This window comes from Chlamydotis macqueenii, chromosome 1, assembly GCF_036417535.1.
Source record: "Chlamydotis macqueenii isolate bChlMac1 chromosome 1, bChlMac1.mat, whole genome shotgun sequence".
In the NCBI taxonomy this organism is placed as follows: Eukaryota; Metazoa; Chordata; class Aves; order Otidiformes; family Otididae; genus Chlamydotis; species Chlamydotis macqueenii.
In genome coordinates, this window is record NC_141556.1 from 4,480,276 (window position 1) to 4,506,662 (window position 26,387).

General features: G+C 43.5%; 1 protein-coding gene across 1 annotated transcript in view; it reads right to left on the reverse strand.

Annotated features, from left to right (window-relative positions):
* The window catches only part of PRKCQ (protein kinase C theta), a 65,430-nt gene that overhangs the window by 38,399 nt on the left and 644 nt on the right, over positions 1–26,387 (reverse strand). Inside the window, exons 2-5 of the mRNA XM_086744688.1 lie at positions 8,466–8,620; positions 8,218–8,372; positions 6,939–7,064; positions 1,219–1,418 (exon numbers count right to left, since the gene is read on the reverse strand). Coding sequence (XP_086600814.1) covers positions 1,219–1,418; positions 6,939–7,056 — 318 coding nt within the window. The 5' untranslated portion in view covers positions 7,057–7,064; positions 8,218–8,372; positions 8,466–8,620. The remainder of the gene's footprint in view (positions 1–1,218; positions 1,419–6,938; positions 7,065–8,217; positions 8,373–8,465; positions 8,621–26,387) is intronic.

Consider the following 26,387-nt stretch of genomic DNA (forward strand, 5'->3'; position numbering starts at 1 on the left):
TTCTTCAGCCTGGGAACCACAACACTGCCTTCCCCATCCACTTCCAGCACAGCCTGAGCAAGGTTACCTCTCCACCTTGCAGGTGAAACAGTGCCCTTGCACAGAAAAGTGAGAAAAATTTTATTCTCTCCCCTCATGACTCTTGCAGGGTGGGATATCTGGGACCACTTTCCCTGACTTGTACTGGTGAGTGAGTGAAGAGAAGATCTCAGGAGTCGCTACCAGGCTGGGACACAACAGGACCAAGGTCTCCCAACTCCACTTGACCTCAGGTCTGTTACTCTTGCTGCAAGCAAGCAGTACCCCAGCCTATGTGTCCCCTCTCCTCCTCACCAGGCTGCAGTGGCTTTGAAGTCTGGGGCTGGAGTGATGCTGAGCAGAGCCTTTTGGTTTTCAATTCCATACCCAAGTATCTCGATTCCTTCCAAGTTAATTGTTAAATGTGCAAATCTCTACCAAATCTTGCTCTTAGGTCTGTTAAGCAACTAAGACCTTTTTGACTTTTCTACTCTCTGCTTAATCCAAAGAGCTTAGCCTGAGAACTGGCATAAGAAATAAAACAAACAAAAAATCCAGGAAATCAGTTTCTCTCCAAAATGTCTCCCCTTTATTGTTATTCATGGCATGACTACTAAATACTACATCTTAAAAACTACTATCAAGAACTTTCTTTCTTGAAGTACCAAGGAACACAACCTTACATTTAGCAACCTTACAAAGACTATTACTTCAAATTTACTCCACTATACCTCCAGTGATTTTAAAGGACTTTCTCTGACATAACTCTGAAGTTAGGCAGCTGTGAATCGGTTACTTGATATTAGATTAAATTTTTAAAGGTTTCCCCAGAGCACATAAAATAATTCACATTTAGCCACTCATATTACTATTTGTCCCAAGTGGGTTTCCTAAGCGAAGATTAGTACGTGGGTATGGCTCACCTGAACCAGAATACTTGTTAACAGAGGGCATATGTTTCAATATAATAGGAGCAGGTTCTATAAATGTGCCATGCTCTTAAAAAAAAAAAAAAAAAAAAAGGCATGGAAGCCTTTCCTTCAAGTCATATTCAAGTAGACTCAAAACCTTATTCCTTGGAAGGCAGCCTGTTCCTGCTGCTTTGCTGGTTACAGTCACAGCCCGGCACAGACACACGCCATTCCCCTGCCCCACAGTACCTCCCCGTCACATCCTGCAAGAGGAGCTAACGATGCTCACCCATATCTCTGTCTTCCCATTGCTCTTTTTGCATCTCTCAGCCAGCACCTTGAGTTCCACCGTGGTCTCTGAAACCATTTCGGCACTTTTGTCCTTGACGACGATGTGCATGACCCGGCCGTTGTTGATATGGGCATCAAAAGTGCTATTCCAGGGTGGGTACATGGTGGGCTTCTTCTGCACGTACACTTGGCCATTTTCTGTCAACAAGAAGTGGTTTGGATTGACTGGACTTGCTTCTCATCTGACTAAGGCCACCACTCCACAGTCCCTGAGACAAATCAGTGTTATTTACCCACTTCAAGGTCCCTCTCCTGGCACGGTGTGTAACGGACTATGTTAGAGTGTCTTAGGAGGTTACTGTGTGAAGTGAAACACAGGATGGGATTTATGTCGCTTAACTTTAGGTGTCTACAATGTATATGCCCATATCTGAGCTGTCTGAACATTGGCTCCATTCAGAGCCAGTGAAGCGAGTATATTCAATATAAATCAATGGAATTAGGGTGTGTTCGTTTGACCAAATACAGACATCTACCTTAGAAAATATAATTTCCACCCTTGACTCCATTAACTCTATTGAGTAGATCTCAAATGCAGACTAACACCATAGATACTCACATCTAATCAGGTGAATCTCATCAGAGATAACCAGCTAGATGTATCATCTGTCCCACAGCAATGCAAAATGGAACGGATTTGCTTCAATCCCCCCAAAAGCTGGGTGCAATTTGTGACTAAGGTTCAGCTAGAGGGCATGTCCAGTCAGTTTGTGTATCTCAGCTATCTCAGGGACGTCACTTCATGAACTGTCTTGCAGACCTGCAACCACATCCATAGCGACACACAGTTTTCAACCTCGTAAACTTTTCCTGCACTTCTTCCTCGTGCATTAATTAATCTTCCTTCACAGTAGACACATCTTAAAGTGGTGTTTGGTAAAAAAATGAATATCTCTGAGGCTTAGCATTAGCTTGCAGAGTTATGTCTAGCTAGTTCTCTCCGAAAAGAGTCTCAGCCAGTTTTATTTATTTCATACAGCTCATTTTATTTCTTACAGGACCGGACACTTACTCAAGGTAAATTCTAGTTCACAGTTACCCTCTGCAAATTTTCAACCCATCAAATGGCAAAGCTGGAGGAATAAGAGAATAAAAAGCAGTCATGTGAGCAGCAGACCTGCGACTCTCGTCTCCTAAAGACCCTGCTCCTATTTCCAATAATCCCAGGCTTTCCCTTATCCCACCCAGCTGGAAAAGCACATGCAGCCGATAGCCTGGAACGTCACACGTGTTGGAGAAAATCCTTCCCTAGATGGGAGGACTAATTCAGATTTCTTCTCTCTGCTCAGCTTTGATTTACACAGGCAGGAGCTCCAGGATTTCTGAGGCTTGTGCCTCACCTTCAGGATGGATTAAAACTGGTGAACAGACTCCAAAGTTATTGGAGGCATGACAGAAGGAGAAAAAAGGAAACAGTGACTCTTGATTGTGTAATATTCATCTCAGGAAATGAGAGAATGTTTACTGGGGAGAGAACAAATATCAGGGCTGTGACATTATGACAAAAAATCTCCCTTCACCGCCCCATACCCTGGAGAAATGACTGCCAGAGCCACTACACAAGCTATATTCACTAGATAGATTTAGGACGAGAAAGTAGCTTCCTGAGGAGAGGCATGCGGGATCTTGCAACCAGTACCGACTTGCTGAAATGTCACTCCATGACCCTGCACCCGACTCTCACAGCGTAGTTTTACACTTGGTCCGATCACATAAACTTGACTGAAGTGGCAGCACGCTCTGACCGTCAGCACTGGTTTGCATTGCAAAACTAAGCTGAGATCAGCAAAAACCACTTCTCAACCTTGTCCTGCCTGGTAGGACAAGCAGTTGTGCAGCTAAACTTTAGGTTCAAATTCAGTTTCCCCAAAGTTTAGAGCAGCTCAATGTCGGGTGAATCCATCTCTATCACTTAAGTAGAGTTGACTTTTCACATATGCAGATTTAGGCAATCGTATCCCATAGTTCCCATCCCTGGGAACATTCAAGGCCAGGTTGGATAGGGTTCTGAGCAACCTGATCTGGTTGGAGATGTCCCTGCTCCTTGCGGGGGGGTTGGACTGGATGGGCTTTAAAAGTCCCTTCCAACCCAAATCATTCTGTGATTCTATGATTCTATGATTCTATATACTGAGCTCGTTGACTGCAGCCTTAATTCATTCCCATCCAGCTTGCCAATATGTATTGAAAGCACCCTTTCAACAAAAGCAGGAAAAATCAGACATAAAAATGCGATATAAACTTCCCAGCATCACAGAGAACAGAAATCTCAGTAAGGACCATTATTTCTTTGCTACATCAGTGAAACTCTATGGATGTGAAACCCAGCACTTGCAAAATAAGTCCTTTTGTTTGCATTGCACTCCCAAACATAAGGCTTAAATAAACAAACCCTGGAATGTGAATGAACCGGCCAATATATGGGATCAGACAGTCACTCCCGGTGCATCCCCGCTGACGTCTGTGGAATTCTGCCAGGGATTAATCTAACCCTGGGTTCCTGAAAAATAAAATAGCATCTGTCTTTCCCGGGCAGCAGCTTCCACCGTAGCTAGGAGTGCTTTTCCTGGAGGCTTGTGCAGTTCAAACATGGAGCAAGATCTTTCACGAAGCAAATGTCACCAAGACAGGTGGTAAAATGGCATCAGGCTGGGTGGCTTGTGAAGGCAGAAGCCATTTTAAAGGGCAGATTTTTTTTTTTTTTTAATACCTCAGAGGCGCCTATGATCTCTGAAATGCTTTGTCATCAGTAATAAATTGCTATAACACTGCTAACTGTATGGAGGTGTGGGATTTTTTTTTTTTGTTTTTTTTTTTAAAGATTATATCATAAAATACCAAGGTCCCTTTTACAAAAGCAAATGGAAAAAATAAAAGATCTTTCCTGAGCTTCTGAAATTCTTTAGAGTGGCCTTGTTGTGACACCTCCGTGTCCACAGATGATGTACATCACTCCCAGACCCCGAGGGACCTCTGACTCATTCATCACAGCTGGTCACATGAACCCAAAGTCAGAGTTAAATTCCCTCCCCCCTCCCCAAACACATTTATCATCTACCACTGCTCTGTTTGAAAAAAAATAAACAAACAAAAAAAACCCCTGACACTTTGCTAACACTAAACATGGTATATATCCGATTCGTAATAGGACATGGCAAAAGTCAAAGCAGAGTCATCCATCAAACTGCTTCCAGTACAGAGCTTGCAGGGATTTAGGACTGGATCTATCCTGAATTCAGCTCTGGGTTTAGGCATGCCCTGCCATGTATTCCACACTCACTGCTATACAGCGATCATTTGCGCTGGAAAAATCTTAATGGCCGTGTGTCTGGGAGTCAGGATAGTTTGCATCTCTTACCAGCAGTGCTGGTGGTTCACTCCTGCTCCTTGGACATGCCACTTCAGCCAGAAATTGCATGTTAGGGCACTGATACAAATATTTTTTTGAATCCCATTACTATTGAGTAGCACGTGCTTTGTGAAACCAGGGAACCAGAAAGCAAACTATGATAAAAAAAAAAAACCCTAAAAAACCACAAAGTAGGGATGCAGCTATTTTAAATATACTCAGCTAATGTAATGTTTATCCTGAGACCTTCACTGCCTTTTGCCTTCTCTAAGCCTCTTTGAGCACGGCAGCTCCTTGGGATGATCCTGTTGAGAGCATTTCTGGCATTTAGTGTCGGGCTCATCTCACTGAATGTAGAACGTGTACCTCTGAGTGGAATGTCTAAACTGCCCAGTGGAGAGTACTGAGCTTTTCCAGGCTATGATTCATCAGAGCCATTATGGATGTCTTCCTCAAGATGAATCCCACCACGGAAATCTCTGTTTGTTCCCCTGGGCTATAATGCAGAGGTAGCTGACTTCCTGAGATATCAATATCCTTGCAGAAGACTGGAATTACAAGGGAGATGGATCCCACCGTGGCCTCATCTTGTCTTAGTCACCTTAAAGTAAAGTTGGCCATCCACACACTTAAACACCCTCCACCTGCAGCAGATTAACACCTCCCAAGGGTGGTTCAACCCATCCTAAAAGGGGAGTCTGGAGGTGAATCGATCTCAGGAGGTTCCTGCTGCTGTCACTGACATGGCAAGGAGTCCCTCTGGCTGCCCCACCGTGCTCTGAGCAGTCGCTAGACGAGTGCAATTATACCCCAGCAAACAGAATTCTAACAGCAGGATGTCATTTTTCCCATATTCGGTCCTCACTAATGGAGAAAAGTACCCCCCAAACACACTTTTTTACTTCTGGTTGGTGGAGGTATAATAATAATAATAATAATAATAATAATAATAATAATAATAATAATAATAATAATAATAATAATATATTATCAGAAGCACAACAATTATATCCCTTAGTTAGTACATTTGAGTTTGCTAGATGTCACAAGATGCCTTCAGCTCTGTGTAAGACGAATAAATACAGGTCTGTTCTGACCAAATTGATTTTATTCACTTTTGAACTGAGAGACTTCAATTTGAGTTATGGCTTTCAAAGGCCTCATTACAGCAAACACTCAAGCCCTGCACAGAGCTGAAATAGAAAATACTTTCAGTAAAAAATGAGATCTTGGGGATATCTTGTCATTCAGTATTTTCTTTCCTTTTGATCTACCAGCCACTACATCTTCCAGAATCATTTAAAGTATCACTTAAGCCAAGATAAAATTCAATATGATAAATGCTGACTCTTAAAAAACAAACAAACAAACAAACAAAAAAATCCAATGAAACACTAAATTATTTTAAAATTCTGAAATTTCTTTTTTTTTTTTAATCTGCTTTAGCATCCTCTGGAGATTAGAATCATGGGGACTCTCAAAGTATAAAAAGGGATTTCTGAGTTGATTTAATTTTTTAAAGAATCGCAGCAGTCAAATTAGGAATTTATCGAAGATATAAGATAAATAACAGCCAATACGAGGAATTCACTAACACTGAGGGTCTTGATCTTCGTAATTCTTGAAAAGCAGAACTGAAGAACTTTTCATCTCTCACTGGGACTGTTTTCAATGCATAAGACATATAAGAAATGTTTTCCCAATGAGCACTCATCAATGTTGTTCAATCAGGAAAAGTGTGCAACAGTTCATCTATCTAGGCACAGAAAACAGCTTAGCAGGAGGTTTCACTTTCAAACATTTTACAGAGTACAGCAACTACACAGAGAAATTAACTCTCTCTGAAAAGACTGGGGCTGTTTGAGAGCTGTTTTTTTTTAAATAATGGAAGTTGCTGGACTTGTCAGTTCCTCAAAAAAATGTGATCAACAAAGACAGCCCTCCCAGGATATTTCTAGGACACAGATTTCATCCATCTGGAGTCCCACTGACAAACCAGCAACTGCTCATAGAAAAGCGAAACTGAATACAGCTCAGCTCATCTGCTCTGTCAGACACCGGGACCTGTAATTCCGTTGATAATAATCTCAAACTGAAGACGTAGATTTGTTGCGTATCATCCTAAAATCAGGTTGTCTTGCAGGTCATGCCAAACACAAACTTGCGCTGTGCTGGCACACAAAAAAAAAACACTTCACAAACCTTCATAAAGCTTTACCAGTGTGCTTCCTACACACCTGAAATGACACAGTAAGGTGCACACGTGTCTTATAAAAGCTCACAGGCATATTTAACACGTCCCCACTTACCTGACTCCACGGCTTCTTTAACCATCACAGCACAGTAAGGGTTAATCACCTCCCCCTGGGAGGGCAGGTAAGGGCCACTGTCATAGTTGGATAAACCAATACGCAGAAAGGGAGACATGACAAGTCCTGTGTCAAAAAAAAAAAGACAGACGATATTTGGGAAGAGTCTAAAAACCCCCTTGGTTTTAACTAGCCTCTTATCTCTGTCGGACAGGGGTAAACTGGCCGTTAATTATCCATCCAACTGGAGACTCTCGGACTTCCTTCACTGTCTAGCAAGATGACGGACTGACCAAGCGCCGCTCAACGTGCGTAAGGTAGCGCAACCCAGCTGCCGGCTTTACCGCATAGCTGAACTCATCACAGGGCTGGAAAGACCCACAAGAGCAGTTTTGAGCACTAGTGACTCAACGCCAGTCGTCAGGAATGAGAATGACAATACACAGAAGCCAAATCGGGACTTTCTTGACTGGGATAACCTCTGTTGTAATTTATGTTGAGTCACGCCTTCAAGAAACAAATGCTATGAGAATAGAAAGGGTTTCGGGAATACAAGGCTGTTGGAAGTCTACAAGCTGAACATGAAACTGTGAAATAACTGTGTACTATTTATATCCAGCTTGGAAATGATCTTGGGCATTCAACTGCCTGGGTGCTGACCCATATTCATAAGTGAAGCTATAAAGAGAAAATTCATCTCATATGAACCACATTGTGTAGAGGGTGGAGCAAAAAATAAAAATGGATCGCAGGATAATTTTAAGCAGCTGAAAACAGAAACATATAAAATCAAGATTCCCGGAAACACAACAAAGCCTTCGGGTTGGTCTTGTCTGTAAGCTCTTTCAGAGCTTCCAGAGAGAAGATTTAGCGAAGCCAGAAATTATTAACTGCTGTAGCTGGTGCCCATCATTGTGCCATCTGGGCCCAAGAACTGGGATGTAACACTCAACTTTTGTGTCAACTTCTGAGCTTGTAATTCTCGGCTCCCCTTCTAGTCGACGGGGAGCAAGAGGCACTTTGAACACAGCTGCAGATGTCTGTCTTGGACCACCAAAGTTAAAAGACATGAGTTCTATCACCAGCTGATATCTGTCAAATATATTGATAACAATATCTCGTTCAACTACAACATCAAAAAGTTGAATGACTTGTGGTGTGGGATGCAGCCCCAGTCTCTGCTCCTTTTTACACATAAAATGCTCTGTCCTGAGGGAAGCTTCTCTAGCCTTCCACAGAAGGAGATCCAGAGTATTTGCTGAGAATGGCATTTTCTTACCTCTAAATGGTATTTTCCTGACAGACACGTTCAGTCTCTGGCAAGAGAGCCTTCTCTTTTCATCACAGTTGTGAACAACATGGAAAGGGTTTTCTCGGCTGAAAGAATGAGGATAACTGCTCCTCTGGCTGGGCTGAATTTAAAACTTGGATTCTCTGTTCAAGGAAACAGGAGGCAAGACCGTCAAGGAGACAGGAAAAGTTGAGAAACCAAGATGTAGCCTCTTGCTTGAGTGTCTTCTTTCTTACCTAGCAGTGTGGAGCGATGAGTTTCCATCAGCCCCTTGTGCAAAAGTCTAGGGTGATGGTAAAAGTCAGAACAACTTTTTGTTAGTGTGTGGCCAGGTTGCAGCGGATTGTTGCTTCGCTTGTGTCCTGGATATGGTGAGATCTTCTCCTTCTTCCTGTTTTATAAAATGGAGACAAACAGCTACAGTTAGCACTGGGAATGAAACACCAGCTACTCTGGACTGAATATTCACAAGTGCTGAGCGCTCACTTTCTGACACTTTTGCAAACAGACGGCCCATGCAGCCAACTGCAGCTATTCTCTGATAAGATATTTTTGCAGGAGAGGCTTTCCAGGAGTTCTCCATGAATTTATTACCCTATGTAAGGCCAATCTGTACAATGGACAGAATAGGACGACTCTCCTTTCCATCTGATCTCCAGGGGAGGTTAGCTAACAACTGTGCTGAGTGTTCAGGAAAACGGCAAGGTCTCATAAATTGTGTTGGATAGTGCGCTTAAAAGAGAAGAAAACCACTAGGTTTCTGGAGAAGACAGGATAGGACAGAAAGAGAGAAACATATCCTGTAATCTGTCTACTGCGTATCCCTAAGAATTCACAGATCATGGGCCACCAGCAGCTATCAGACCTCCTCTGAAGACTGTCTAAGGACCCCTGTATGTGGCATTGCACTCAGCTGGGAAACCATCGGCAATATTGCAGTTTTACAGAAGCTAGTGTGAAAGGCAAAGCACCACCTGGGGCTGGATGCAGAAGATTAGGACAATCCTGTTCTTCTCTGGGTGAGGATGGCATCTCCCTGAAGGGTGTTATGGATACACGATAGCCAAGTGCCTGATGAACTTTCTCTGGAAAGCCACTTGCATTTAGAATTACAGAATCACAGAACAGTTAGGGTTGGAAGGGACCTACAGATATACAGGCACAGGTTGCTCTATGAAGAGGGGCATATGTGGCACTGCATAATAGTACAATGAATAGTTTATGAGTGGTCCATGGCATGAAAAGGCTAAAAATTTCTTCCAGAACTGACAGAAACAGAGATATCTGATCAAATTTGGTAGCAAAAAAATCTCTAACAGGAAGAAATATATGTACATATATTTCCCTCCTCTGTTTGATGTAATTATTTAGCCATTTCCTTTGTTTCAAAAAATAAGAAGCGTACTTAGGCTAAAGACAAAAGGAAAAACAAATAAAAGGGTCTCTGGCAGCAGAAAGGAAATCCAAGTAGTTGCATGTTTTCTATATAATGTACCATCAGTGTGGAAAGCTAACAAGACCCAAAGACTAAGGCCAACAACCAAAATATCTGCATCTTCTTTGTGTGAACGGAGATGTATTCTCTCTGCCTATACCACACCCCACTAATACTTCTGGTGACTACTGGGCAAGAGAAAATTATGTATCCTCTTCCTAATCCTCAGTTCTCATACCCTTGGCTTTGAGAGCCTATTGTTCCATGGATGGGAGGGAGAAGTGGAGGGAGGGCTGAAAGCATTCCCTTACGAAGACTTTTAAAACTCACTTTGAAAAACTCAGAGTGCTAGCCAGAATTACTAGTGAACATGTTGGGCACCTAAGAACATGAGTGTTGCCAAAGGAAGCCAAAGGTTTTTTGATGACTCCTCAGCACCAAAATGTAGCAAGACTATTGGCCCAAGAACTAAAGAAACAAAATCAGGGCTAAAAGATTGAGCCTAGCATTCATCACATTTCAATGAAATCAGTGTAGTTACAACACAGTTAAAACTGTGAAGGCACTTTGTCCTGATAAATACTCACATCACCGCTCCCAATATCTCTGGTTGGATGTGCTACAAGACGCATATTCCAATCTGTGGATCTGCTACCTAAACAGTGACATTTAAAACTTTTCTTAAATACCAGACACCATCTCTCTCCTCTCCAGTGCATTACTTTATTTTGGCTCTGTGCAATCAAGAACTTAATTAACAGGTTTCCCAGAAAGGTTGTGGAGTCTTCGTCCTTGGAGACATTCAAAAGCCATCTGGACATGGTCCTGGGCCACAGGCACCAGGTGGCCCTGCTTGAGTAGAAGAGCCAGACAAGATGACGCCCAGAGGTCCCTTCCAAGCTCAACCAGCCTGTGATTCTGTGAAAACATGAGTGGGACAGACCTCACCTAATCCTAGATGTCTACAGCATCTTGTGTCTCACGTGAGGCAGTTACCTGGGCTTCCGCGAGAGGAACGGAGAGAAACTGGCACCCTCAGATCATGAGCTGGACCCATTTTAGACCCTTCCGTTAGCATATGATGAACTCTTTTCTCTCCTTTGAGAGCAAAGGGCAATGCCCGGGGATGATCTGTTCACGTGGAGCAGCTCCACTGCAGAGATCTGGTTTTGATCAGATTCCTCAAAACATTAAATTTCAAAAAATCCCCTGCATTGTATCAGATCTAAAAGACTTATGCTTGACATCAACCAGTCTATTGCGTGAGATGTTCTCCAGCCACCAGCAAACAGTCGAGGGTTTTCTACCCAGCTGCAAAGCACGTAAGTTTGGCATATCTAGTGTCAGCAGAAGCAAATCAACAGCTGTCCATAGAAGTCTTGCAAAGGCTGGCTAAAAGCTAGCTAAAATCAGAGTTTACTGTTGTACTAGCGTCGTGTGAGCACTCTGCCCTGGGGTGAATTTCTTCACTCTGCCCAATAAATCAGACAGATAACTGGTTTCCTGCTTCTTTCCCACTGTCTTTCCTGAAACCACCTTGGCTTTGGCCCAAATATCTGTTTTCCAGGTCATATCTCCGGCATTTGCCACTACAGGATCACTACTTGGCTTGCATCCACAGCCATAAACAATTAAGGAACAACAAAACCCAGCTTCAGCAATGGCTCACTGTAACAGCAGCAGTTTAATTTAACACTAGAAGCAGCTGCAATGGGTATGGAGAGCGCCTGCTTAATTTCCCTGTGGAAAGGATACTGGAAGCTATTTGAAAACTAAGGATGAAATGCATCTTTCTATAAAGGGCCTCTCTCCTGCATCCTCTCCTCCAAAAAAGCACCAAATACAGTGTAGCTGGGGTTCAATGACGCTGCACCCCGCTTCACTGGCACAAGGGAGCTTTGCCCACACCAGAGAATAATGCAACATATGGAAATAATTCCTGGATTATACTAGGAAGTAATGAACTCCTTAATATCCTTAATCAATTGTGGTTAAGGAGAGAGGAAGACATGAGCTCCTGCTCCTAGTCGGCAGAAGAACTGTGTTGAGGACATCTGCCTTTAGTAGGATTTATGATTTCGTGTGTTGCTGAATGAAAATGGATGCGTGCATAATGCAGTAAAGATGGCAATTTATTGAATGAGGGCCAGCTGAGAGGGGAGGGGAAGTATTTCTGCTTTCCTAATGTCATCAAACCCTTGTTTTCAAGAGGTCAGAGGGAATTTTTCCAGTTCTCTTCCCTTTTTAAGGCAAAACTGTGCATGAAAAATGAGTTAATAATCCGAGGATCAGCATCACCAAGAGGGAAAGTAACTAGGAGTTATAGCTGAAGGGCATGAACTTTCCTTCACCCCCTGAAAGGCATCTCCCAGCCAAAAAGGCAGGTCCTGACCCTGCAAAGATCTGTTTATATAGCTGGTAGATACCTGCACACGAGCATAACTCAACACACCTCAGGGTCTTCCTGTAGATTTCAAGGGTGACACCGAATGCCAACAGCAATGACTGGGGTCCCTATCTCTGCCCTCTGATGACTCATATGCCACAAACCATGGAGTAGGGAACAGGGATCTAAACAACTCTCGAGTGACTTTCATTTTGGGTGCCCATATCACTTGTTATATCCATGGAAATCAAACCAGCCTGGTCATAAAGGAGAAAGTTCAGAAACCCCTTGAGTGCCACCCAACATTTCTCCCTTTCCTTTTACAAGTGTGTGGATCAGAGGAGGAGGAAAAGGAGGGGAATTTGCATAGCTGTTTAATTTTCCCTTTTTCCATACCGCCCCATCTGCAGCATCTCACAAAGGTGACAGAGGAAGAGGGTGAGGAAAAGCAGGACCAGCAGTCTCTGATGGGACTGGTACAATGGCAGCTCGAGTGCAACTACAATGGCAACTAGAGTGCCTCCCAAAAGTTCATGAAACAACTTGATTTCAAAAATAGGTGATGCTTTCCATGCAAACTTTTCCGGGGCCCATGGCAGGCACAGGAGTGGGCATTTCTCTTTAAAAGTCTCTGGGCCATCTTGCGATGCTGTTTTTAGAACAAGTCGCGTGTATCTGTAACAGGACCTGGTCTCAAATATAGCCTACAAACACAGCTGTTTGGACTCTGATAAGTTCACATGGTTTCTTCCTGTTGCATTTGTTGCGCACAAGACAAGACTGGAGCCTCAGGTCTATTTTCAGATCTTATACGTGATTTAGCTACAGTGGAATTAATCCAGGTAAACAGATTTGCAGCTGTGAAATGGTTGGTATTTGCCCCACTGGGGAAACTGCAGAAAAATTGCTGCTCAGAATGCCAGTGGTCATTGCATACGTCCATGGACTCTAGGACGGAATCTACAGCCATTCTAGCAGACACATGTATAGCTGGGTCTTAAAAACAGGGAATTTGTGCTTTTCTATCCTTAGGTCTCCGCATAACAATTGCTTTAACCTGACCTAAACGCAGGCTATGTCCAAAGATGCAGCTCAGCTTTCCACCTCATTTCACACTGCAGGTTCTCAACCTCTTCCAGGAGTTTGGCATCTGTGCACGGTATGGGATCTTCTTCTTTTCTTTCCTTAACAATGGAGTTTGCAGCTGCATCCATTCCCTGATCTGACTGACACGGCACGGATGCGGGGGCCTGCGCTAAGCAGGAATGATGACATGGGGGATGGTCTGCAGCAACTGCATTTTGGTTGGGATAAAGAGACTGGGAAACCATGGCCTTGCTGTCGGTGAAGAGATTAAGGGCGAATTCACATGAATGTGTGCAGACAACTGCAGTGCACATATGAGCTGTCACCCCAGCTCCTGTCATAATTTCCTCATACAGGAGACAAAGTCTCCCATCAAAAGGAGAATCTTTTAGATATGCCTTTTGTTTTCCGGTAGACAATGTGAATTTATCTCCCTCTGGAGAGGTAAGACTTTTCAAGATAAACCCGTCTTATTTTCACAAACTGGAAAGAGAAGCAGAGCAAACCCACCAAATCTCTATTGGGAATAAACCCCTCCGGATCCTGGCCCTGAAGCTAGGTCATAACCCTTCCCCCCCACACATTTAATGAACATTTGTGATATCTGGTCATGAAAGAAAGCAAACTTGCTTTGTGTGAAACACACACAACTATTCAGTTTAATCACCTTTGTAACTATTTTCTTTTTTGTGCATTTTTTTTTACATTTGGGTTCAGATTATTAAAAGCAACTTATTGGTTTTCCTTTCTTATTTTCCTAGGGAGCTTCTAGTTAATTTAATCTCCTGTATCATTCAATTTTGGCAACACTTGGCCCACACAAACTCAAAATAAATGCTTTCAAAGTCATTATCCCTGTTGTATTTATTTTTAATTTTTAATACTGACTCCTTTTTTTAGGTTTTAGTTGCCTTCTAACAAACACAGGACAAACTTCAAGCAACAGTGCCCAGTTTTTTTACACACCGCACACAAAATGTTGTCATAGAGCTTTTCAATGTAATGAGGGAAATAAAAATATCTTGAACTGAAATGCAGCTACAATATCTCTTTTCCTTTGGCCTCCTGTTCGTTAGCCCAGTAGTTCCTGTATTTCTGTAAGATTTTGGCACTGTTTCACAGACTTTTTGTTACATTTTGTTGTTTTAGTGTTTTTTTTTTTTTTAAATGACACAGATGGAGGTTGCTTCAAATACTTCACCATCTTGTATCAGGATGGTCGTTCATGAACTGAACTTCCTGCCAGTGCCACCATCTTCACCTATTTTTTACTTCCTTTCCCTTAAAAAAAAAAGTCCCAAGGATGGTGCAGAACCATAATGGGACATATTAACATCCTTCCTTCTCCAGGCAGAGTTTCATGCCTACGGTTAACCTTGTTCAGCAGTAGAGGTATGTCATCTATCTGGAAATCTGCTAAGGGTATTTGGACCCAGAATCACAGAAATGTTGGCCTGGAAAAGAGCATTTTTCTCATCCCTCTGCCTCCTGGCAAACTATGTCTACATCATCATTGACGTATCTCTCTAGCCATCTGTCAGGAACAAAGGTTCTTGTGTGCTTGGTGTTACCACATATTCCTCAAAAAACGTGGATAAATTTGTCACAGAAGAGCCTTGGATTGTAACTGGAGTCCACATTGGACATTCTCACTGTACTTCTGTGTGACACAAAGAACTTTGTAGATGTATTTTAGGAAACCAATTTTGATCTAGGATTGTCCCATGTTTCTCCAGAGCTCGCTCTATTATTTAAGCAGAATTAGTGTTTTCGCCTTGCTCCTTTCCAGCATTGTACATTTCCTATTAGGCACAGCAGGTAGGAATTGCAAAAAGATGCCAGACTGCCAGATAACTTCATTTTTAGGCACATCAACAGCATGATCCCAGCCCTGGACCACAGCTCTCAACTGCTTTCTCCTTTCCCTGCAGTCCTACCAGTAAGTCTGTGGGAATTTCTACCCCTGTAAGCACCTGGCCCAGCTCAAGCTTTACAAGGAACATTGCTACAGATATTTCAGATAATTCAGTCTTCTCCACACCTTAGCAATTTCATGTTTGTTCTTAAACAACTTAAAAGCAGAAAGAATTATTTTGCACAGCAGAAGCTGGCAAACCTGCAGCTTCTGCCTTCGTTCTCTGCTCCAACAGCCTTCGCTTGCACAGCTTCATCAAAATGATCCTGAATGAGGTTTTTTTTTTTTTTTTTTTTTTTAATTTCCATCAATCTCAGGGCTTCCTTCTGCAGATGCCACACCTGTGCCCTCTCTTGTCAACACCATCGCAACACCAACCTCTGTGTCTTTCCCACTCCCAATGCCTCTGGACTCCAGCCACCTCCTTAAATAAACTCTGACACATCATTCCGTCTTCCTCAGTCAGACCAGAGTAAATTTAAAACTATAATTCTATTTAAATAAAGATGCTCTGGCTGTAGGTAGGCTGAAAGCCCTCTTCCCACTTATAGCTTGGTGCTCTGTTCTCAGCATCACAGCCTCAAGTGGGTTCCTGAGAGACTGCCCATCTCTGCCTCTTCGTATCTTTCCACCCCACTTACCACTTAGCTCACACCAACTCTCCGAGAGGTCATTTGTCTGCCAGTTTCTTTCTGTGCTTCTGCCCTTAGTTATCCCCCTGACTGGGTGGATATAGGACACACAGTGGGTGGAAGAATGTAATACAAAACACAGGCCAAATTTGTTTTAGGCCAGAGAATCAGTTTTTTGTTTTGGTTTTGGTTTCAGGTTTGGGTTGGTTCATCTGTGTGAAGAGCTAAGTTGTGATCGTGCAGACAATATCTGCCCCCCTTTTCCCCAAAACTCACACTGTTTTCCCTACTAACTAGCCCTGCCTCGTGCTGTCGCCTGAGCTCAGGAGGTGGCACAGAGCCTCACACAAAGCAAACACACGCTCAGTCCATCCTACACTAGACGTCTCAGTATTACTGTGGCTCACAACCCCCAGGAACCACGCAGGGTTCACCTCAGAACCACTCTCCTAGCTCAGATAAGCAATGCAGAGCGCGAGGAAGATGTGCTGTCCCTCCTGCGTGCACCACGGGCCAGAGAAAATCTCAGTTATGCACTCAGATATCCGGTTGCAATAGCACAGGTAGCCCTGGCACGCTCACAAAATCTCAGACAGGGACTAGCTCAAAAGCTGCGTCACCTCTGTATGATGGTATGAGTTACAGCCATAGCAGCATTTGTCAAGACGCAACAGATGATTGTTCATTTTGGACAAATTGGGTCCCTTTCACAGAAAAGGAAGGATTGACCAAAGAAATCAAGGCAATGCTTTGCTCTAGAGATGACAAAGGTTACAATCAGTCACCATCCCTTCCCCACCACTCCCAAAAGGAAAAAAAATCCGTTTTCTGAGGTGACAGCATAGCTGTTGTCTAACACAGAACTGTAGAGCCACAGCAGCTGTGCAAGTGGGAGCTGGTCCATGAAGAGGCATATTGGTGGCTACTAGGACTTCAGTAAGCACATATGGCATTCCCTGAAAGGGTTGAATTTAGAGGGTCACATCAGTACCGTGGTCCAAAGCCCAACTAATTAACACCACGTCCTCCTTGTCTACCATGCCACTGCCCTCTGCTCCCTCCTCATCCACCACTACGGCCTCCCTCTGTGTGATTAGCAAGAGAGGACCATAAGCATATGGGGCTGTAGCTGGTGATGCTTCTGCTACCAAGTTCCTTGTTGTGGTACAACATGGTCGTGGTTTAACCTGGTTTAAACCAGGACAGTCCTCTGCCAAAAGGGCCTGCGGGTCCCCAGGAACTACTGTATGACAACTTCTCCCACAGCGGTATGGGTCCATCTATTGATCCTGATGCACTGGAGGTCCCATTCCCTCCCCTCTTTGCCCAAACAAATCAACATACATCTGGGATTACCGACACCTAACTTTAGAAATTCACTCTACTACCTACTCCACATGCATCTGCATATGGACTATTCACCCCAGGCTCCCTTCATAAATGACAGAAAGAAAGAGACCTGCTGGGTTTTCAATTTCCATTATCTCCATGTAGCTGACTAAAATGGGTCAAATGCCTGGTGACCTCAAACGCCTCTTTCTCCCCACAGCCGACAGAGACCAGGCAGATAGTTCAGGTGGAGATGTCTGTCTGGCATTTAGGTTTCTGAGACAAGAGGAGATGGCTCCCAGCTGTGGTGTCTCACCTGCCAGCAGTTAAGCAAATTCAGAGATCAGCTTATGGGTCTTTTTCTGCATGGAGACCCAAATGAACTAGCACATGTATTGCAGAGAGAGATGAATGAGCTGAAGACACAGTGATGGTTTACAACTTTGCCAAAGTACAACAGATTCTGAACCAAAACTCACTGAAACTTTCATTTTACTTTCAACCAGGTTTGAATCTCGTCTATAAATAAGGCAGAAGGACAACGCTAATAACTAGAAACTGGAAAAACTGACATAAGCAGTATAAACAAATTTTCTAATGATAAGATTTGGTAAAAGCACCAATTTCTAATTTTACTAGAATGTACATTACAGAGAAACACTTTGCTTTGACGAAGGGGGGCACAGGGGGAAACAGAGCCGTCTTCAAGAGACCTTCTCTATCTAATTTGTTCAAAGGTTTTAATCACAATATCTGTAGTTGCCCAGACAAACACCCTCCCCTCGTACGAGGGGGAGGAGAGGACAGGGGAGCTGAAAAGGGAAGCTGGAGGATGCATATATTTTACTATTTCACCAAGGTTATAAATTAAAACAAATAGCAAGTGTTACAGCAAGGGTGGGAGGGGAAAACCTGGGTAAATTCAGCTCTCAACACGCGCACAGTCCTTCGAGACAAATAACGGTGACTCCCACAGCAGCATTTGTCTCTCTGTTTTCCGTGGATAAGTCGGGTACGACCTTGTCTAAATCCCATCCACAAGTCAGAACAAATCTCTGTAAGCCTCAGCTGTTCTTTCTGTTTTCAGCGTATCGGACCCAAAATGCCTCCTCTTTTGCTCAGACTGACTCTTTCGCACCGCAGCCATTCCTGACTTGTACTGCTGATTTACGTAAGAGCGGCAGGCTCGACAGTACATAGAAACTCCACAGCAAAATCAAATGACCACATCAAAAAACCTCCTCAGCAGAAAAGGAGCTTGGATCCCAGTAAAAAAAAATTAATCATATGCAAGTCTAGTTTTGAAACAAAACAGAAGTTAAGTTTCTGCTCCCAATGCACTTGCACAAGTCCGGAGAGAGGTTCACGGGGATCGGCAGAGCTAGACAACTCCAAAGCTTGGCCTTTTCGTTAATGTGACAGCCATCCCGTTGCTGGCTGTGGTGTCACTAGTATCCCTGTAGATTGTTACCTGCTATTTATAAAATCACGGGGTCATTAAAAGACCAAGGTGAATTAGGACTTCTCTTGTGCCAAGGCAAAGCTGCAACAAGCCTGCACGTTTCAGGGAAGTTGCTCCAGCCTTACAAGCGTGTGTTTGCAGATAATCCTGCTGCCACTAGCAATTCTCTTTTTTTTTTGTTTTGTTTTTAAATTAATAAATAAAATTAAGGCCACATACTCGGGCAGTTTATTTAGGTTAAAGTTAAATTTGGACTCTCAGACAGAGACATTTAGCTCATGGTGAGGATACCGCTGCTGCGTGCTTGGTCCCAAGGATGGAACTGGGTTCAAAGTGGTGAGTTACTGCATCCGTGAGGACAGAGAGGGACAAATATACACCTGCCAAACCCAAGAACAACCTTACTGTCAGTCCAAATCTATGATTACATTTGTTAGAGGGGTTCTTCTCGCACAGAAAAAAAAGAACCCCAGAATAACTTCACAAAACAATGAGTCAGCCAAAGCCCTACAGCCATTCTGCTTTCAGAATACATGCTCTTTCACCCTTGATCCTCGCATCCCCGAGATGAGCTGCATTAAATCCACACTCTCAGCAAATGCGTGCATTTACAGTGGTGCGACAGCCCTCCTGCTTGTTGGGATGCACTGGGTTTATTTGCTTTTCCAGAAAACACATGGTGCAATGGCATACAAGGGAGGAATTGCATCTCCTGGCCTGGGCGGGTGTCTGCTCTGCAATGACATTTCCAGGCGTTATGACAGAAGAGGAATCTGTGTTTGACTTAGAGCTATTGTTTGGGCTGTAAGTTGTCTGCTGTACTGTTACTGGATCTTTCAAATGCCTCATGCTTATCAAGGTAAGAAACAGAGGAGTCCAGAGGAGTCTATGCCCTCATAGATGACTTTTTAGGGTTGTGATTGAGTCCACAACACTTGACCCAGACAGAGCGGTGAGGAGCAGGTCCATGCTGGTGACCAGGGAAAGCCATTTCTTCTCTCCTCTTCTAAGTTTCAAAACTTGCCATATGCAGCACACAAGGACAATTCATTAGGTTCATTACCCCTTTACAGCTACATCCCTTCCTAAGGGCAAGGACGTATCTCCTTTCCGTCCTGTGACGGTCACGAAGGTTCAACTAAACCCAAACTAGGTACTTTGATCTTGTGAAGTGAAGCCAATACTGTTGAGATCAGCAGTGCATGTCCCACACTGAGTGAACCAAAAAAACCTTAGGTATGTCTCCCATCCTTGAAAGATCCTGGTCCATCCTGTTTACAGGGAACAGTTCCTACCACAAGCTACCGCTCAAAGTGCGCCTGCCAGGGCTCTGCTCAAAGAGGCCATGACCAGACCTGGGACTGTGCTGACACTTAAATGGTCTTGCTGACCGCAGCACAGTGCTCAGCCCTGTTGTTTTATTAGCATAGCCAGTAACTCCAGACACACAATAAAGAATGGGACACGCTTGCTCTCAGGACACATCCAGAGGCTCACACCAACTATCAGGTGGAGCTGTACATCCTGCCCAGCAGGAAAGAGCAGGAAGCAGATCTCAGTCCTTTGCTTAACAACAAAAATTGTCCAGCAAGGAAAATAAATCACTGGGGAAAAAGGACTATGCACCATTGCTTTAGTTTGGACTGGGAACTGGTTTGAGCTACATAAGATGAACATTTGGGTTCACGAAGTTTGCCTGGATTTTCGGAGACCTCACCATCCACTCTGAAAGTAAACAGCAGCTCCATATTGTCCGTAAGGTAGGAGTTTGAGGAAAAGTCACGCTTACATTATAGACTCATAGAATCATAGAATGGTTAGGGTTGGAAGGGACCTTCAAAGGTCATCTAGTCCAACCCCCCTGCAAGGAGCAGGGACATCCCAAACTAGATCATTATGGCAGAGTTCAAGTGGATATGCTCTGGTTCTGGGGCTATAAGGCCTCCTTTCCATGAAGAGGAAACAGATGGAAAGATCTTATGCCTCATACATCACCTAACAGGAGGTAACTAGCTCACTCTGCTCCAGACACATTTTCTGGAGGTGTCCTTATCTTTCTTACAAGGAGCAAGATCAAGGATGTTCTCATCTTAGTCATTCTGGCAAGCTGTGTAATCAGGAATCCTCATGGCCAGAAATGATACTAACGAAGCCAAGGAAAGGACCAAAGTTTCAAGAACACTGAAGAGCACTTCTGTAAAATGTGCTAGACCTAAACACAGGTGAATCTCTAGCTTAAATCTTCACCCTTCTGCAGTAGGGAGGAATGTACGAGCCTCCCCCTGCCTCACACCCACCTCTCACCATACACCTATCTATCTTCTAACCACCTCGTTGTAACCAGCGCCTTCTTTTCAGGCTGTCTGTCTACAGAGGGTTTTTCCTGCCCCAGACTGCTGTCGTGAGGAGTCTGAGGTCTACCCTTCCTCCTCCACTCAGTGATCCACTTCTGCAGGCACACTCACATCTCCTCCCATGTTACCACCAGTGCCTGTAATGACCTTTTCAAACCGGTTTCAAACATAATTTTCCTACCTTTCTAAATGATAAAACTCTCCATGAGCAGCAGATGGTGAGTCAGTGGTTTTTTTATTGCCATAGAAAATTCTATCATATTTGATATAGAACCACTTTTCCAACTAAAAGAAAAAAAAAATTTCTGAAGATAAGTTATGTTTTTTTTTTTCCTCTAGGAAACTGAGGTGCAAAGTCTGGAATGTTTTGATTCAGCCAGTCTATCATAACACCTCATGGAAACTATAGATACGCTTCCCTAATATCCTCATTCTTTCAGTCAACCAGGTTTATCTACAGGACCACATCTTCCATGAATGCGATTGCCAGGTACTCTGGAGATGGAGCCAGCACCTTTCTGCACCACTTAAAGAAGTCATGGTGTATGTTGGAAGCTCCAGGAAATGAACTGAACGGAACAGCGTGTACCATCTCTAACTAAATTCCTATGACACAAAATACAGCATTCAGAATAAAAAAATTTTTGTTGTGGACAAACTACTTCCACTAACTAAAAAAAAAGGGAACATTTTCTGTGTTTTGGAAAGGAAAACACCTTTATTCCTCTCATCCTCTAAAAACAACTGAACCTGTAACCCTGAAGCTTCCAGCTTAGACCTTGCTCTTCTAACACCTTAGCTGGGAGCATGTCACTATGCCCATAAAGAGCTGTGATAGAATCATAGAATGGTTTGGGTTGGAAGGGACCTTTAAAGGCCATCCACTCCAATGCCCCTGCAAGAAGCAGAGACATCTCCAGCCAGATCAGGTTGCTCAGAGCCTCATCCAACCTGGTCTTAAATGTTTCCAGGGAGGGGGCATCCATCACCTCTCTGGGCAACTTGTGCCAGTGGTCCACCACAGTCACTGTAAAAAATTTTTTCCTTGCAACTCACAAGGTTGCAAGACTTCCTCCTTCCTTCCATCTCCTTCTTTCACCATTTCTACTTCCATATGTACAAGGCTTTTCTACCTTTGCTACAACTCATTCTTACGTACATTGTAAACTCCTTAGGATCAACTTCTTTTACACGTTCATGCACTATCTCATCCTTAGCTCCTGGTCAGGGCAGCCGTAATTATGAAGAGAGTCCTCCTGCTGTCATGTTTGCTGATAATTATAATGTGCTAAGTACAGAAAGATTTTTATCGCCACCTTTGAATTCCTTTACATATCATGGAAGATATAGATCCGCTATAGGCACCTCTCTTTGATGTCACATTAAATTATTTCCTTTAACTGTTCATGGTCTGGCAATCCTGGACAAAAACTGTTTCAATTTTCCATCATTGTAGATGGCCTGTCTATGCTAGGAGACAATTTCAACGCACCAGTACTTTGTAAACTGATACATATTTCTCACCAAAATACACTTCTTCTAATTGCTTTTTTTTCTGTTTTTCTAGTTCGTAATTAGTGGGGATAAGATGTAGGGCTTTTATCTTTTTCTAAACTCAGGTATTCATCAGGCATTACTGATGAGATGTAAATTAAAAATAAAAAAAAAAAAGCCTTGAAAGATAGAGTTTCTCCATTAAGAGTCTCTTTTGCTCCTGAAGAAGTGGCGTCATCTCCCGACGGAAGGGCAAGAGTGCCCTGGCCTTGGGCGACAGAATGGGAAATAATGGGGCAGAACATTTTTTTCTGCTCTGTTTCATTTGAATTCTACACACAGCCCCAGTAACACTGCTTAGTGAAGCTCACGGCCTGGTTTGTACATATCCTGAGGTTTTTCACACTGTTCTGCTGGCTGAGACGCCGCTTTTTGTCTGCAAGCACCTCCCAGGCAGTTCAGAGCTACTTTCTCTGTAATCTTTACGCAAAGCGTGGAGGTTTTACCCCTGTTTTATAGCCAGGTCCAGACTGACATGCAGGTCAGGCACTCGGCAGCTTAGTGACAGAGTGCCAGTCAAACTTCTGTAGGTCAAAACACTTGGCCATGCACGAGAAACACAGGATACAGCACGAAGTGCTCACAGAATGAGCTGTACCCGCTGGCCCTTCTCCTCCCTTTGACAGGGTGAGGATGCCCTAAAATGGTCTCAGCATTAAGACTCCTTCACTTCCCTGATGAAATGGCAAGTTCAGTAGACGTAACAGAAGTTACAGGAGCAACATAATCAGGCTGAGTATGATACACGGATGGCTGCAAAATTCATAACATCCCTGTTCTCACTCATTTATCAACTGGAATTTTTTTTGTCTTTTAGGGTTGGTATTTCCTATGCATATGCTCTGACTGTGTTGTATCTTCTGCAGATAAATGGGACATTTGTACTTGACAATAATAAGGAAAAGGGGATACACTTCTTTAGAATGAATGCCAGGCAAATTGAAAGACATAATATCGAGGCAGCTGATTACTGCGAAGCAATCCAGCCCAAAACAGGTCAAACGTGCTGTGGAAATGACCATTCACAAAAATCAGGAAAATATTATGTAGAGTTTATCGCCTGTAAATCTCAGGGCTCTGTATGGCTCAGATAAGTATCAAGAAATTCACTTGAGAGATAACTGAACCCTACATCCGCACCACACACATGGCACCGCGGTGAGAGAGACAAGGTACGGTTACGTGAAAGCTGCACCATTTTCTTTTCATCCCGCCCTGGGTACGTCCTATACAACCGTACACTTCCTCCATTCAGCATTTGTGCCCAAGAGGAGCAAACGCAGGAAAGTATTCTTATACATAGGTGGAATTTAAATTATCCCAAAACGGGATGGTATAGTTATGCCCCTGCAAGCTGCTCCAAAGCAATGGTGTTGCTACAAGGAACAAGACAAACCAGAGGAATTATCCATTGCTAAAACAGCTGTGCGTGATTTGAAAAGCAATCTGGGTTTGTTCCATACACATCATCGAAGTTAATAAACGTTATCTCTGCTGTTGGATGTGATCTGTTTGGGGGTGAGAAATTAAAAATCTCCATCAGGCCTGATAAATCACAAAATTAGCACAAACAAGCAACGATACACAAAGCACTTTGCAATTGGCTAGAGAGAAGGGTTTGCAGTTTACACTGCCTTTGCCAATATTTTCCTTCCAGTCAAGCCTACAACCAGGAGTCAGATGCTCTGGTTAGGATGCAAGTGCAGACAAAGAGAGAACAACACCGTGGAATGGAAACAACCTGTCACGGTGAACGCGCAGGCTGACACAGACTGCCTTCTAATCTCCATCAGAAATGTAATCCAGCGAACATTTCTGTGTGAGAATGGGCGGATGGCACGTGAGTAACCCTGTGAGGGAACTGTGCATGCACGCTAAGCTGTAGGTACCTGTGATGACCGGATCAAAGCTCTGGTTAGTACTAGAGACGATTTCACACATACAAATTTTGGATGTTCATGCTACTGTATTGACTTTCTCTTCCTTTTCTATTTTGAGAATCACTTTTTCAAAGCTTAGGCAAAGAACAACATTTTGCTTACACAAATCCTGGCTTCAGCAAAATGGGGAAGAAACAGTAGAATTTGCAGCCAAAAGTGTTTTAACTTAGATCCACAAACATATACATAAAAAGCCAAGAGCAGTTCCTACAGAGCAGCCCTCCTGACAAAGCCTGGGAAGGTGGTTAGTACTTGTCCTCCTTCCTAGGCGGCTGCGGAGCTCTTCGCAATGAAACCCAGCCAGTAAGAGAAGAAACCAAAAAGTTGCCATCAGAAATTATATTCACCACACCACCCTCTTCAGAACAAAGCAGGAGGATATACAGAGACTAACCTGAAAACGATCCCAAGGAGGCAAAATAAATACTTGTCATGCTGGGAAGCTAAGCTGCTGGGGCTCTCCTTCCCTCCATCCCTCCTTCCTTGTCTCTCCCTCTAAACCTTTTCTTTGAGGCCCTCCAGCTCTGATGTGATGGTGAGGCACACAGCGCATCCGTGAGAAGCTCTGAAAGTCAAGTGAGTGACTTTCTTTGAGAGGAAACACATTTGAGGCAGAAAAAAAAAAACTAGTTAGCTCCACCTTGGCAGTGTAATAACCCTCTGTTCATAGCTCTCTTTGATGTGAAAAAAAAAAAAAAGAAAAGTTTTACCCAGTGTGGCAGTGGGACTATGAGAACAGCCTGAGCACAGGGGCCCACTGAGATGCAGGATGGAGGTTCAAGATAGGAATCCTGATCTGAATCCTTTATAGGGTTTTGAAAACAAAAATCCCAAAGGACACCTAGAAGTGGGGAGAAAGTCTAAGCTCTGCATTGCCTATGCCAGTGTGACTGGCTTCGGCTTAAAGCAGGGAGTCTTTCAACTCAGAAACCTCTGCACAGGCTGAGCATTTCTTCCTTCATTCACCATGTGTCCTCACAGAGGTTGGCCAAAAAGTCACGTGAGGAGAATGAGGGATTCAGTATGGCTCAGGGAGTTTTGGCTGGTGGACTTCAAAGTCTTCTTTGATGTACAGCCTAGACACCAAAGAAGAAACAGAGGCAACAACCCAGATCCCCACACTGGGATCCAGATTCAACTCTCATATCAGGCATTCAGCCAGTGGCAACTCAGTGGGACTATGAGCTCTGGGAAAGCAGCTTAGGAGGCCATCTGATACCTCCAGCTGAATGCAGCCCTGCTCCAGCGCAACCAGGTGGGACGGGAACCTCCCTGGAGGAGGTGCTCCATGCTGGTCCCTCGACTCAGCTCCCAAAGTACATTCCCCAGAAACTCAGAAATGCCTGGTGGCCTCAACTGGGATGTGGAGTCCTTTCTTCAATCAATAATAATAATAATAATAATAATAAAAAAATAAAAAAAAACAAAGGTCCAGGACCTCAAGGATTTGGCTGTTCAAAAATACAAAAGTCAGAGCATTGCCCTACTCACTGCAAATAGTTCTGCTTCTCCACCCCCCTTTTTTTTTTTTTTTAATAGCAAGTTCAGTGAAACTTTATCTCTTCCTGCCCGAGTAACCCTACTAAATAATCTGCTATTAGCATGACTCAATTGTGTGGCTTTCAGCTGCTGAAGTCATTTTCTTTGCTACTGTTGTTTCATCGGTGGAAATTAAAGAAAGAGCCAGTAAAAAGCTTTCCACCCCTACAAAGTGTCACACCGTTGGAGACTAGAGAAAAGTACGGCTGAGAAGTTAGTTACTTGCATTGCTGTTACAATTAAAAAGGATCCGATTACACCCAAGAGTTTAACTTCATTAGCATTCAACGTGCATGCAGGGAACACAACCCAAGTCTGAAGACCAAGCAGCCCGGCTGGGTTTTTGAGTCCCTTCCTTCAAAAGGAAATGCAGCTCACAACGCTACGCAGCGGAGGAGGGATGGAGACAGTTCATTTCTCTTCACCGCTCAAATCTGCTTTCAAACTTCCCACAGAGTTAGTTTGTAGAATATTACCAGTTCCATCCGGAAATTATATACCTGGCTACTGAGAACAATATCTCCCC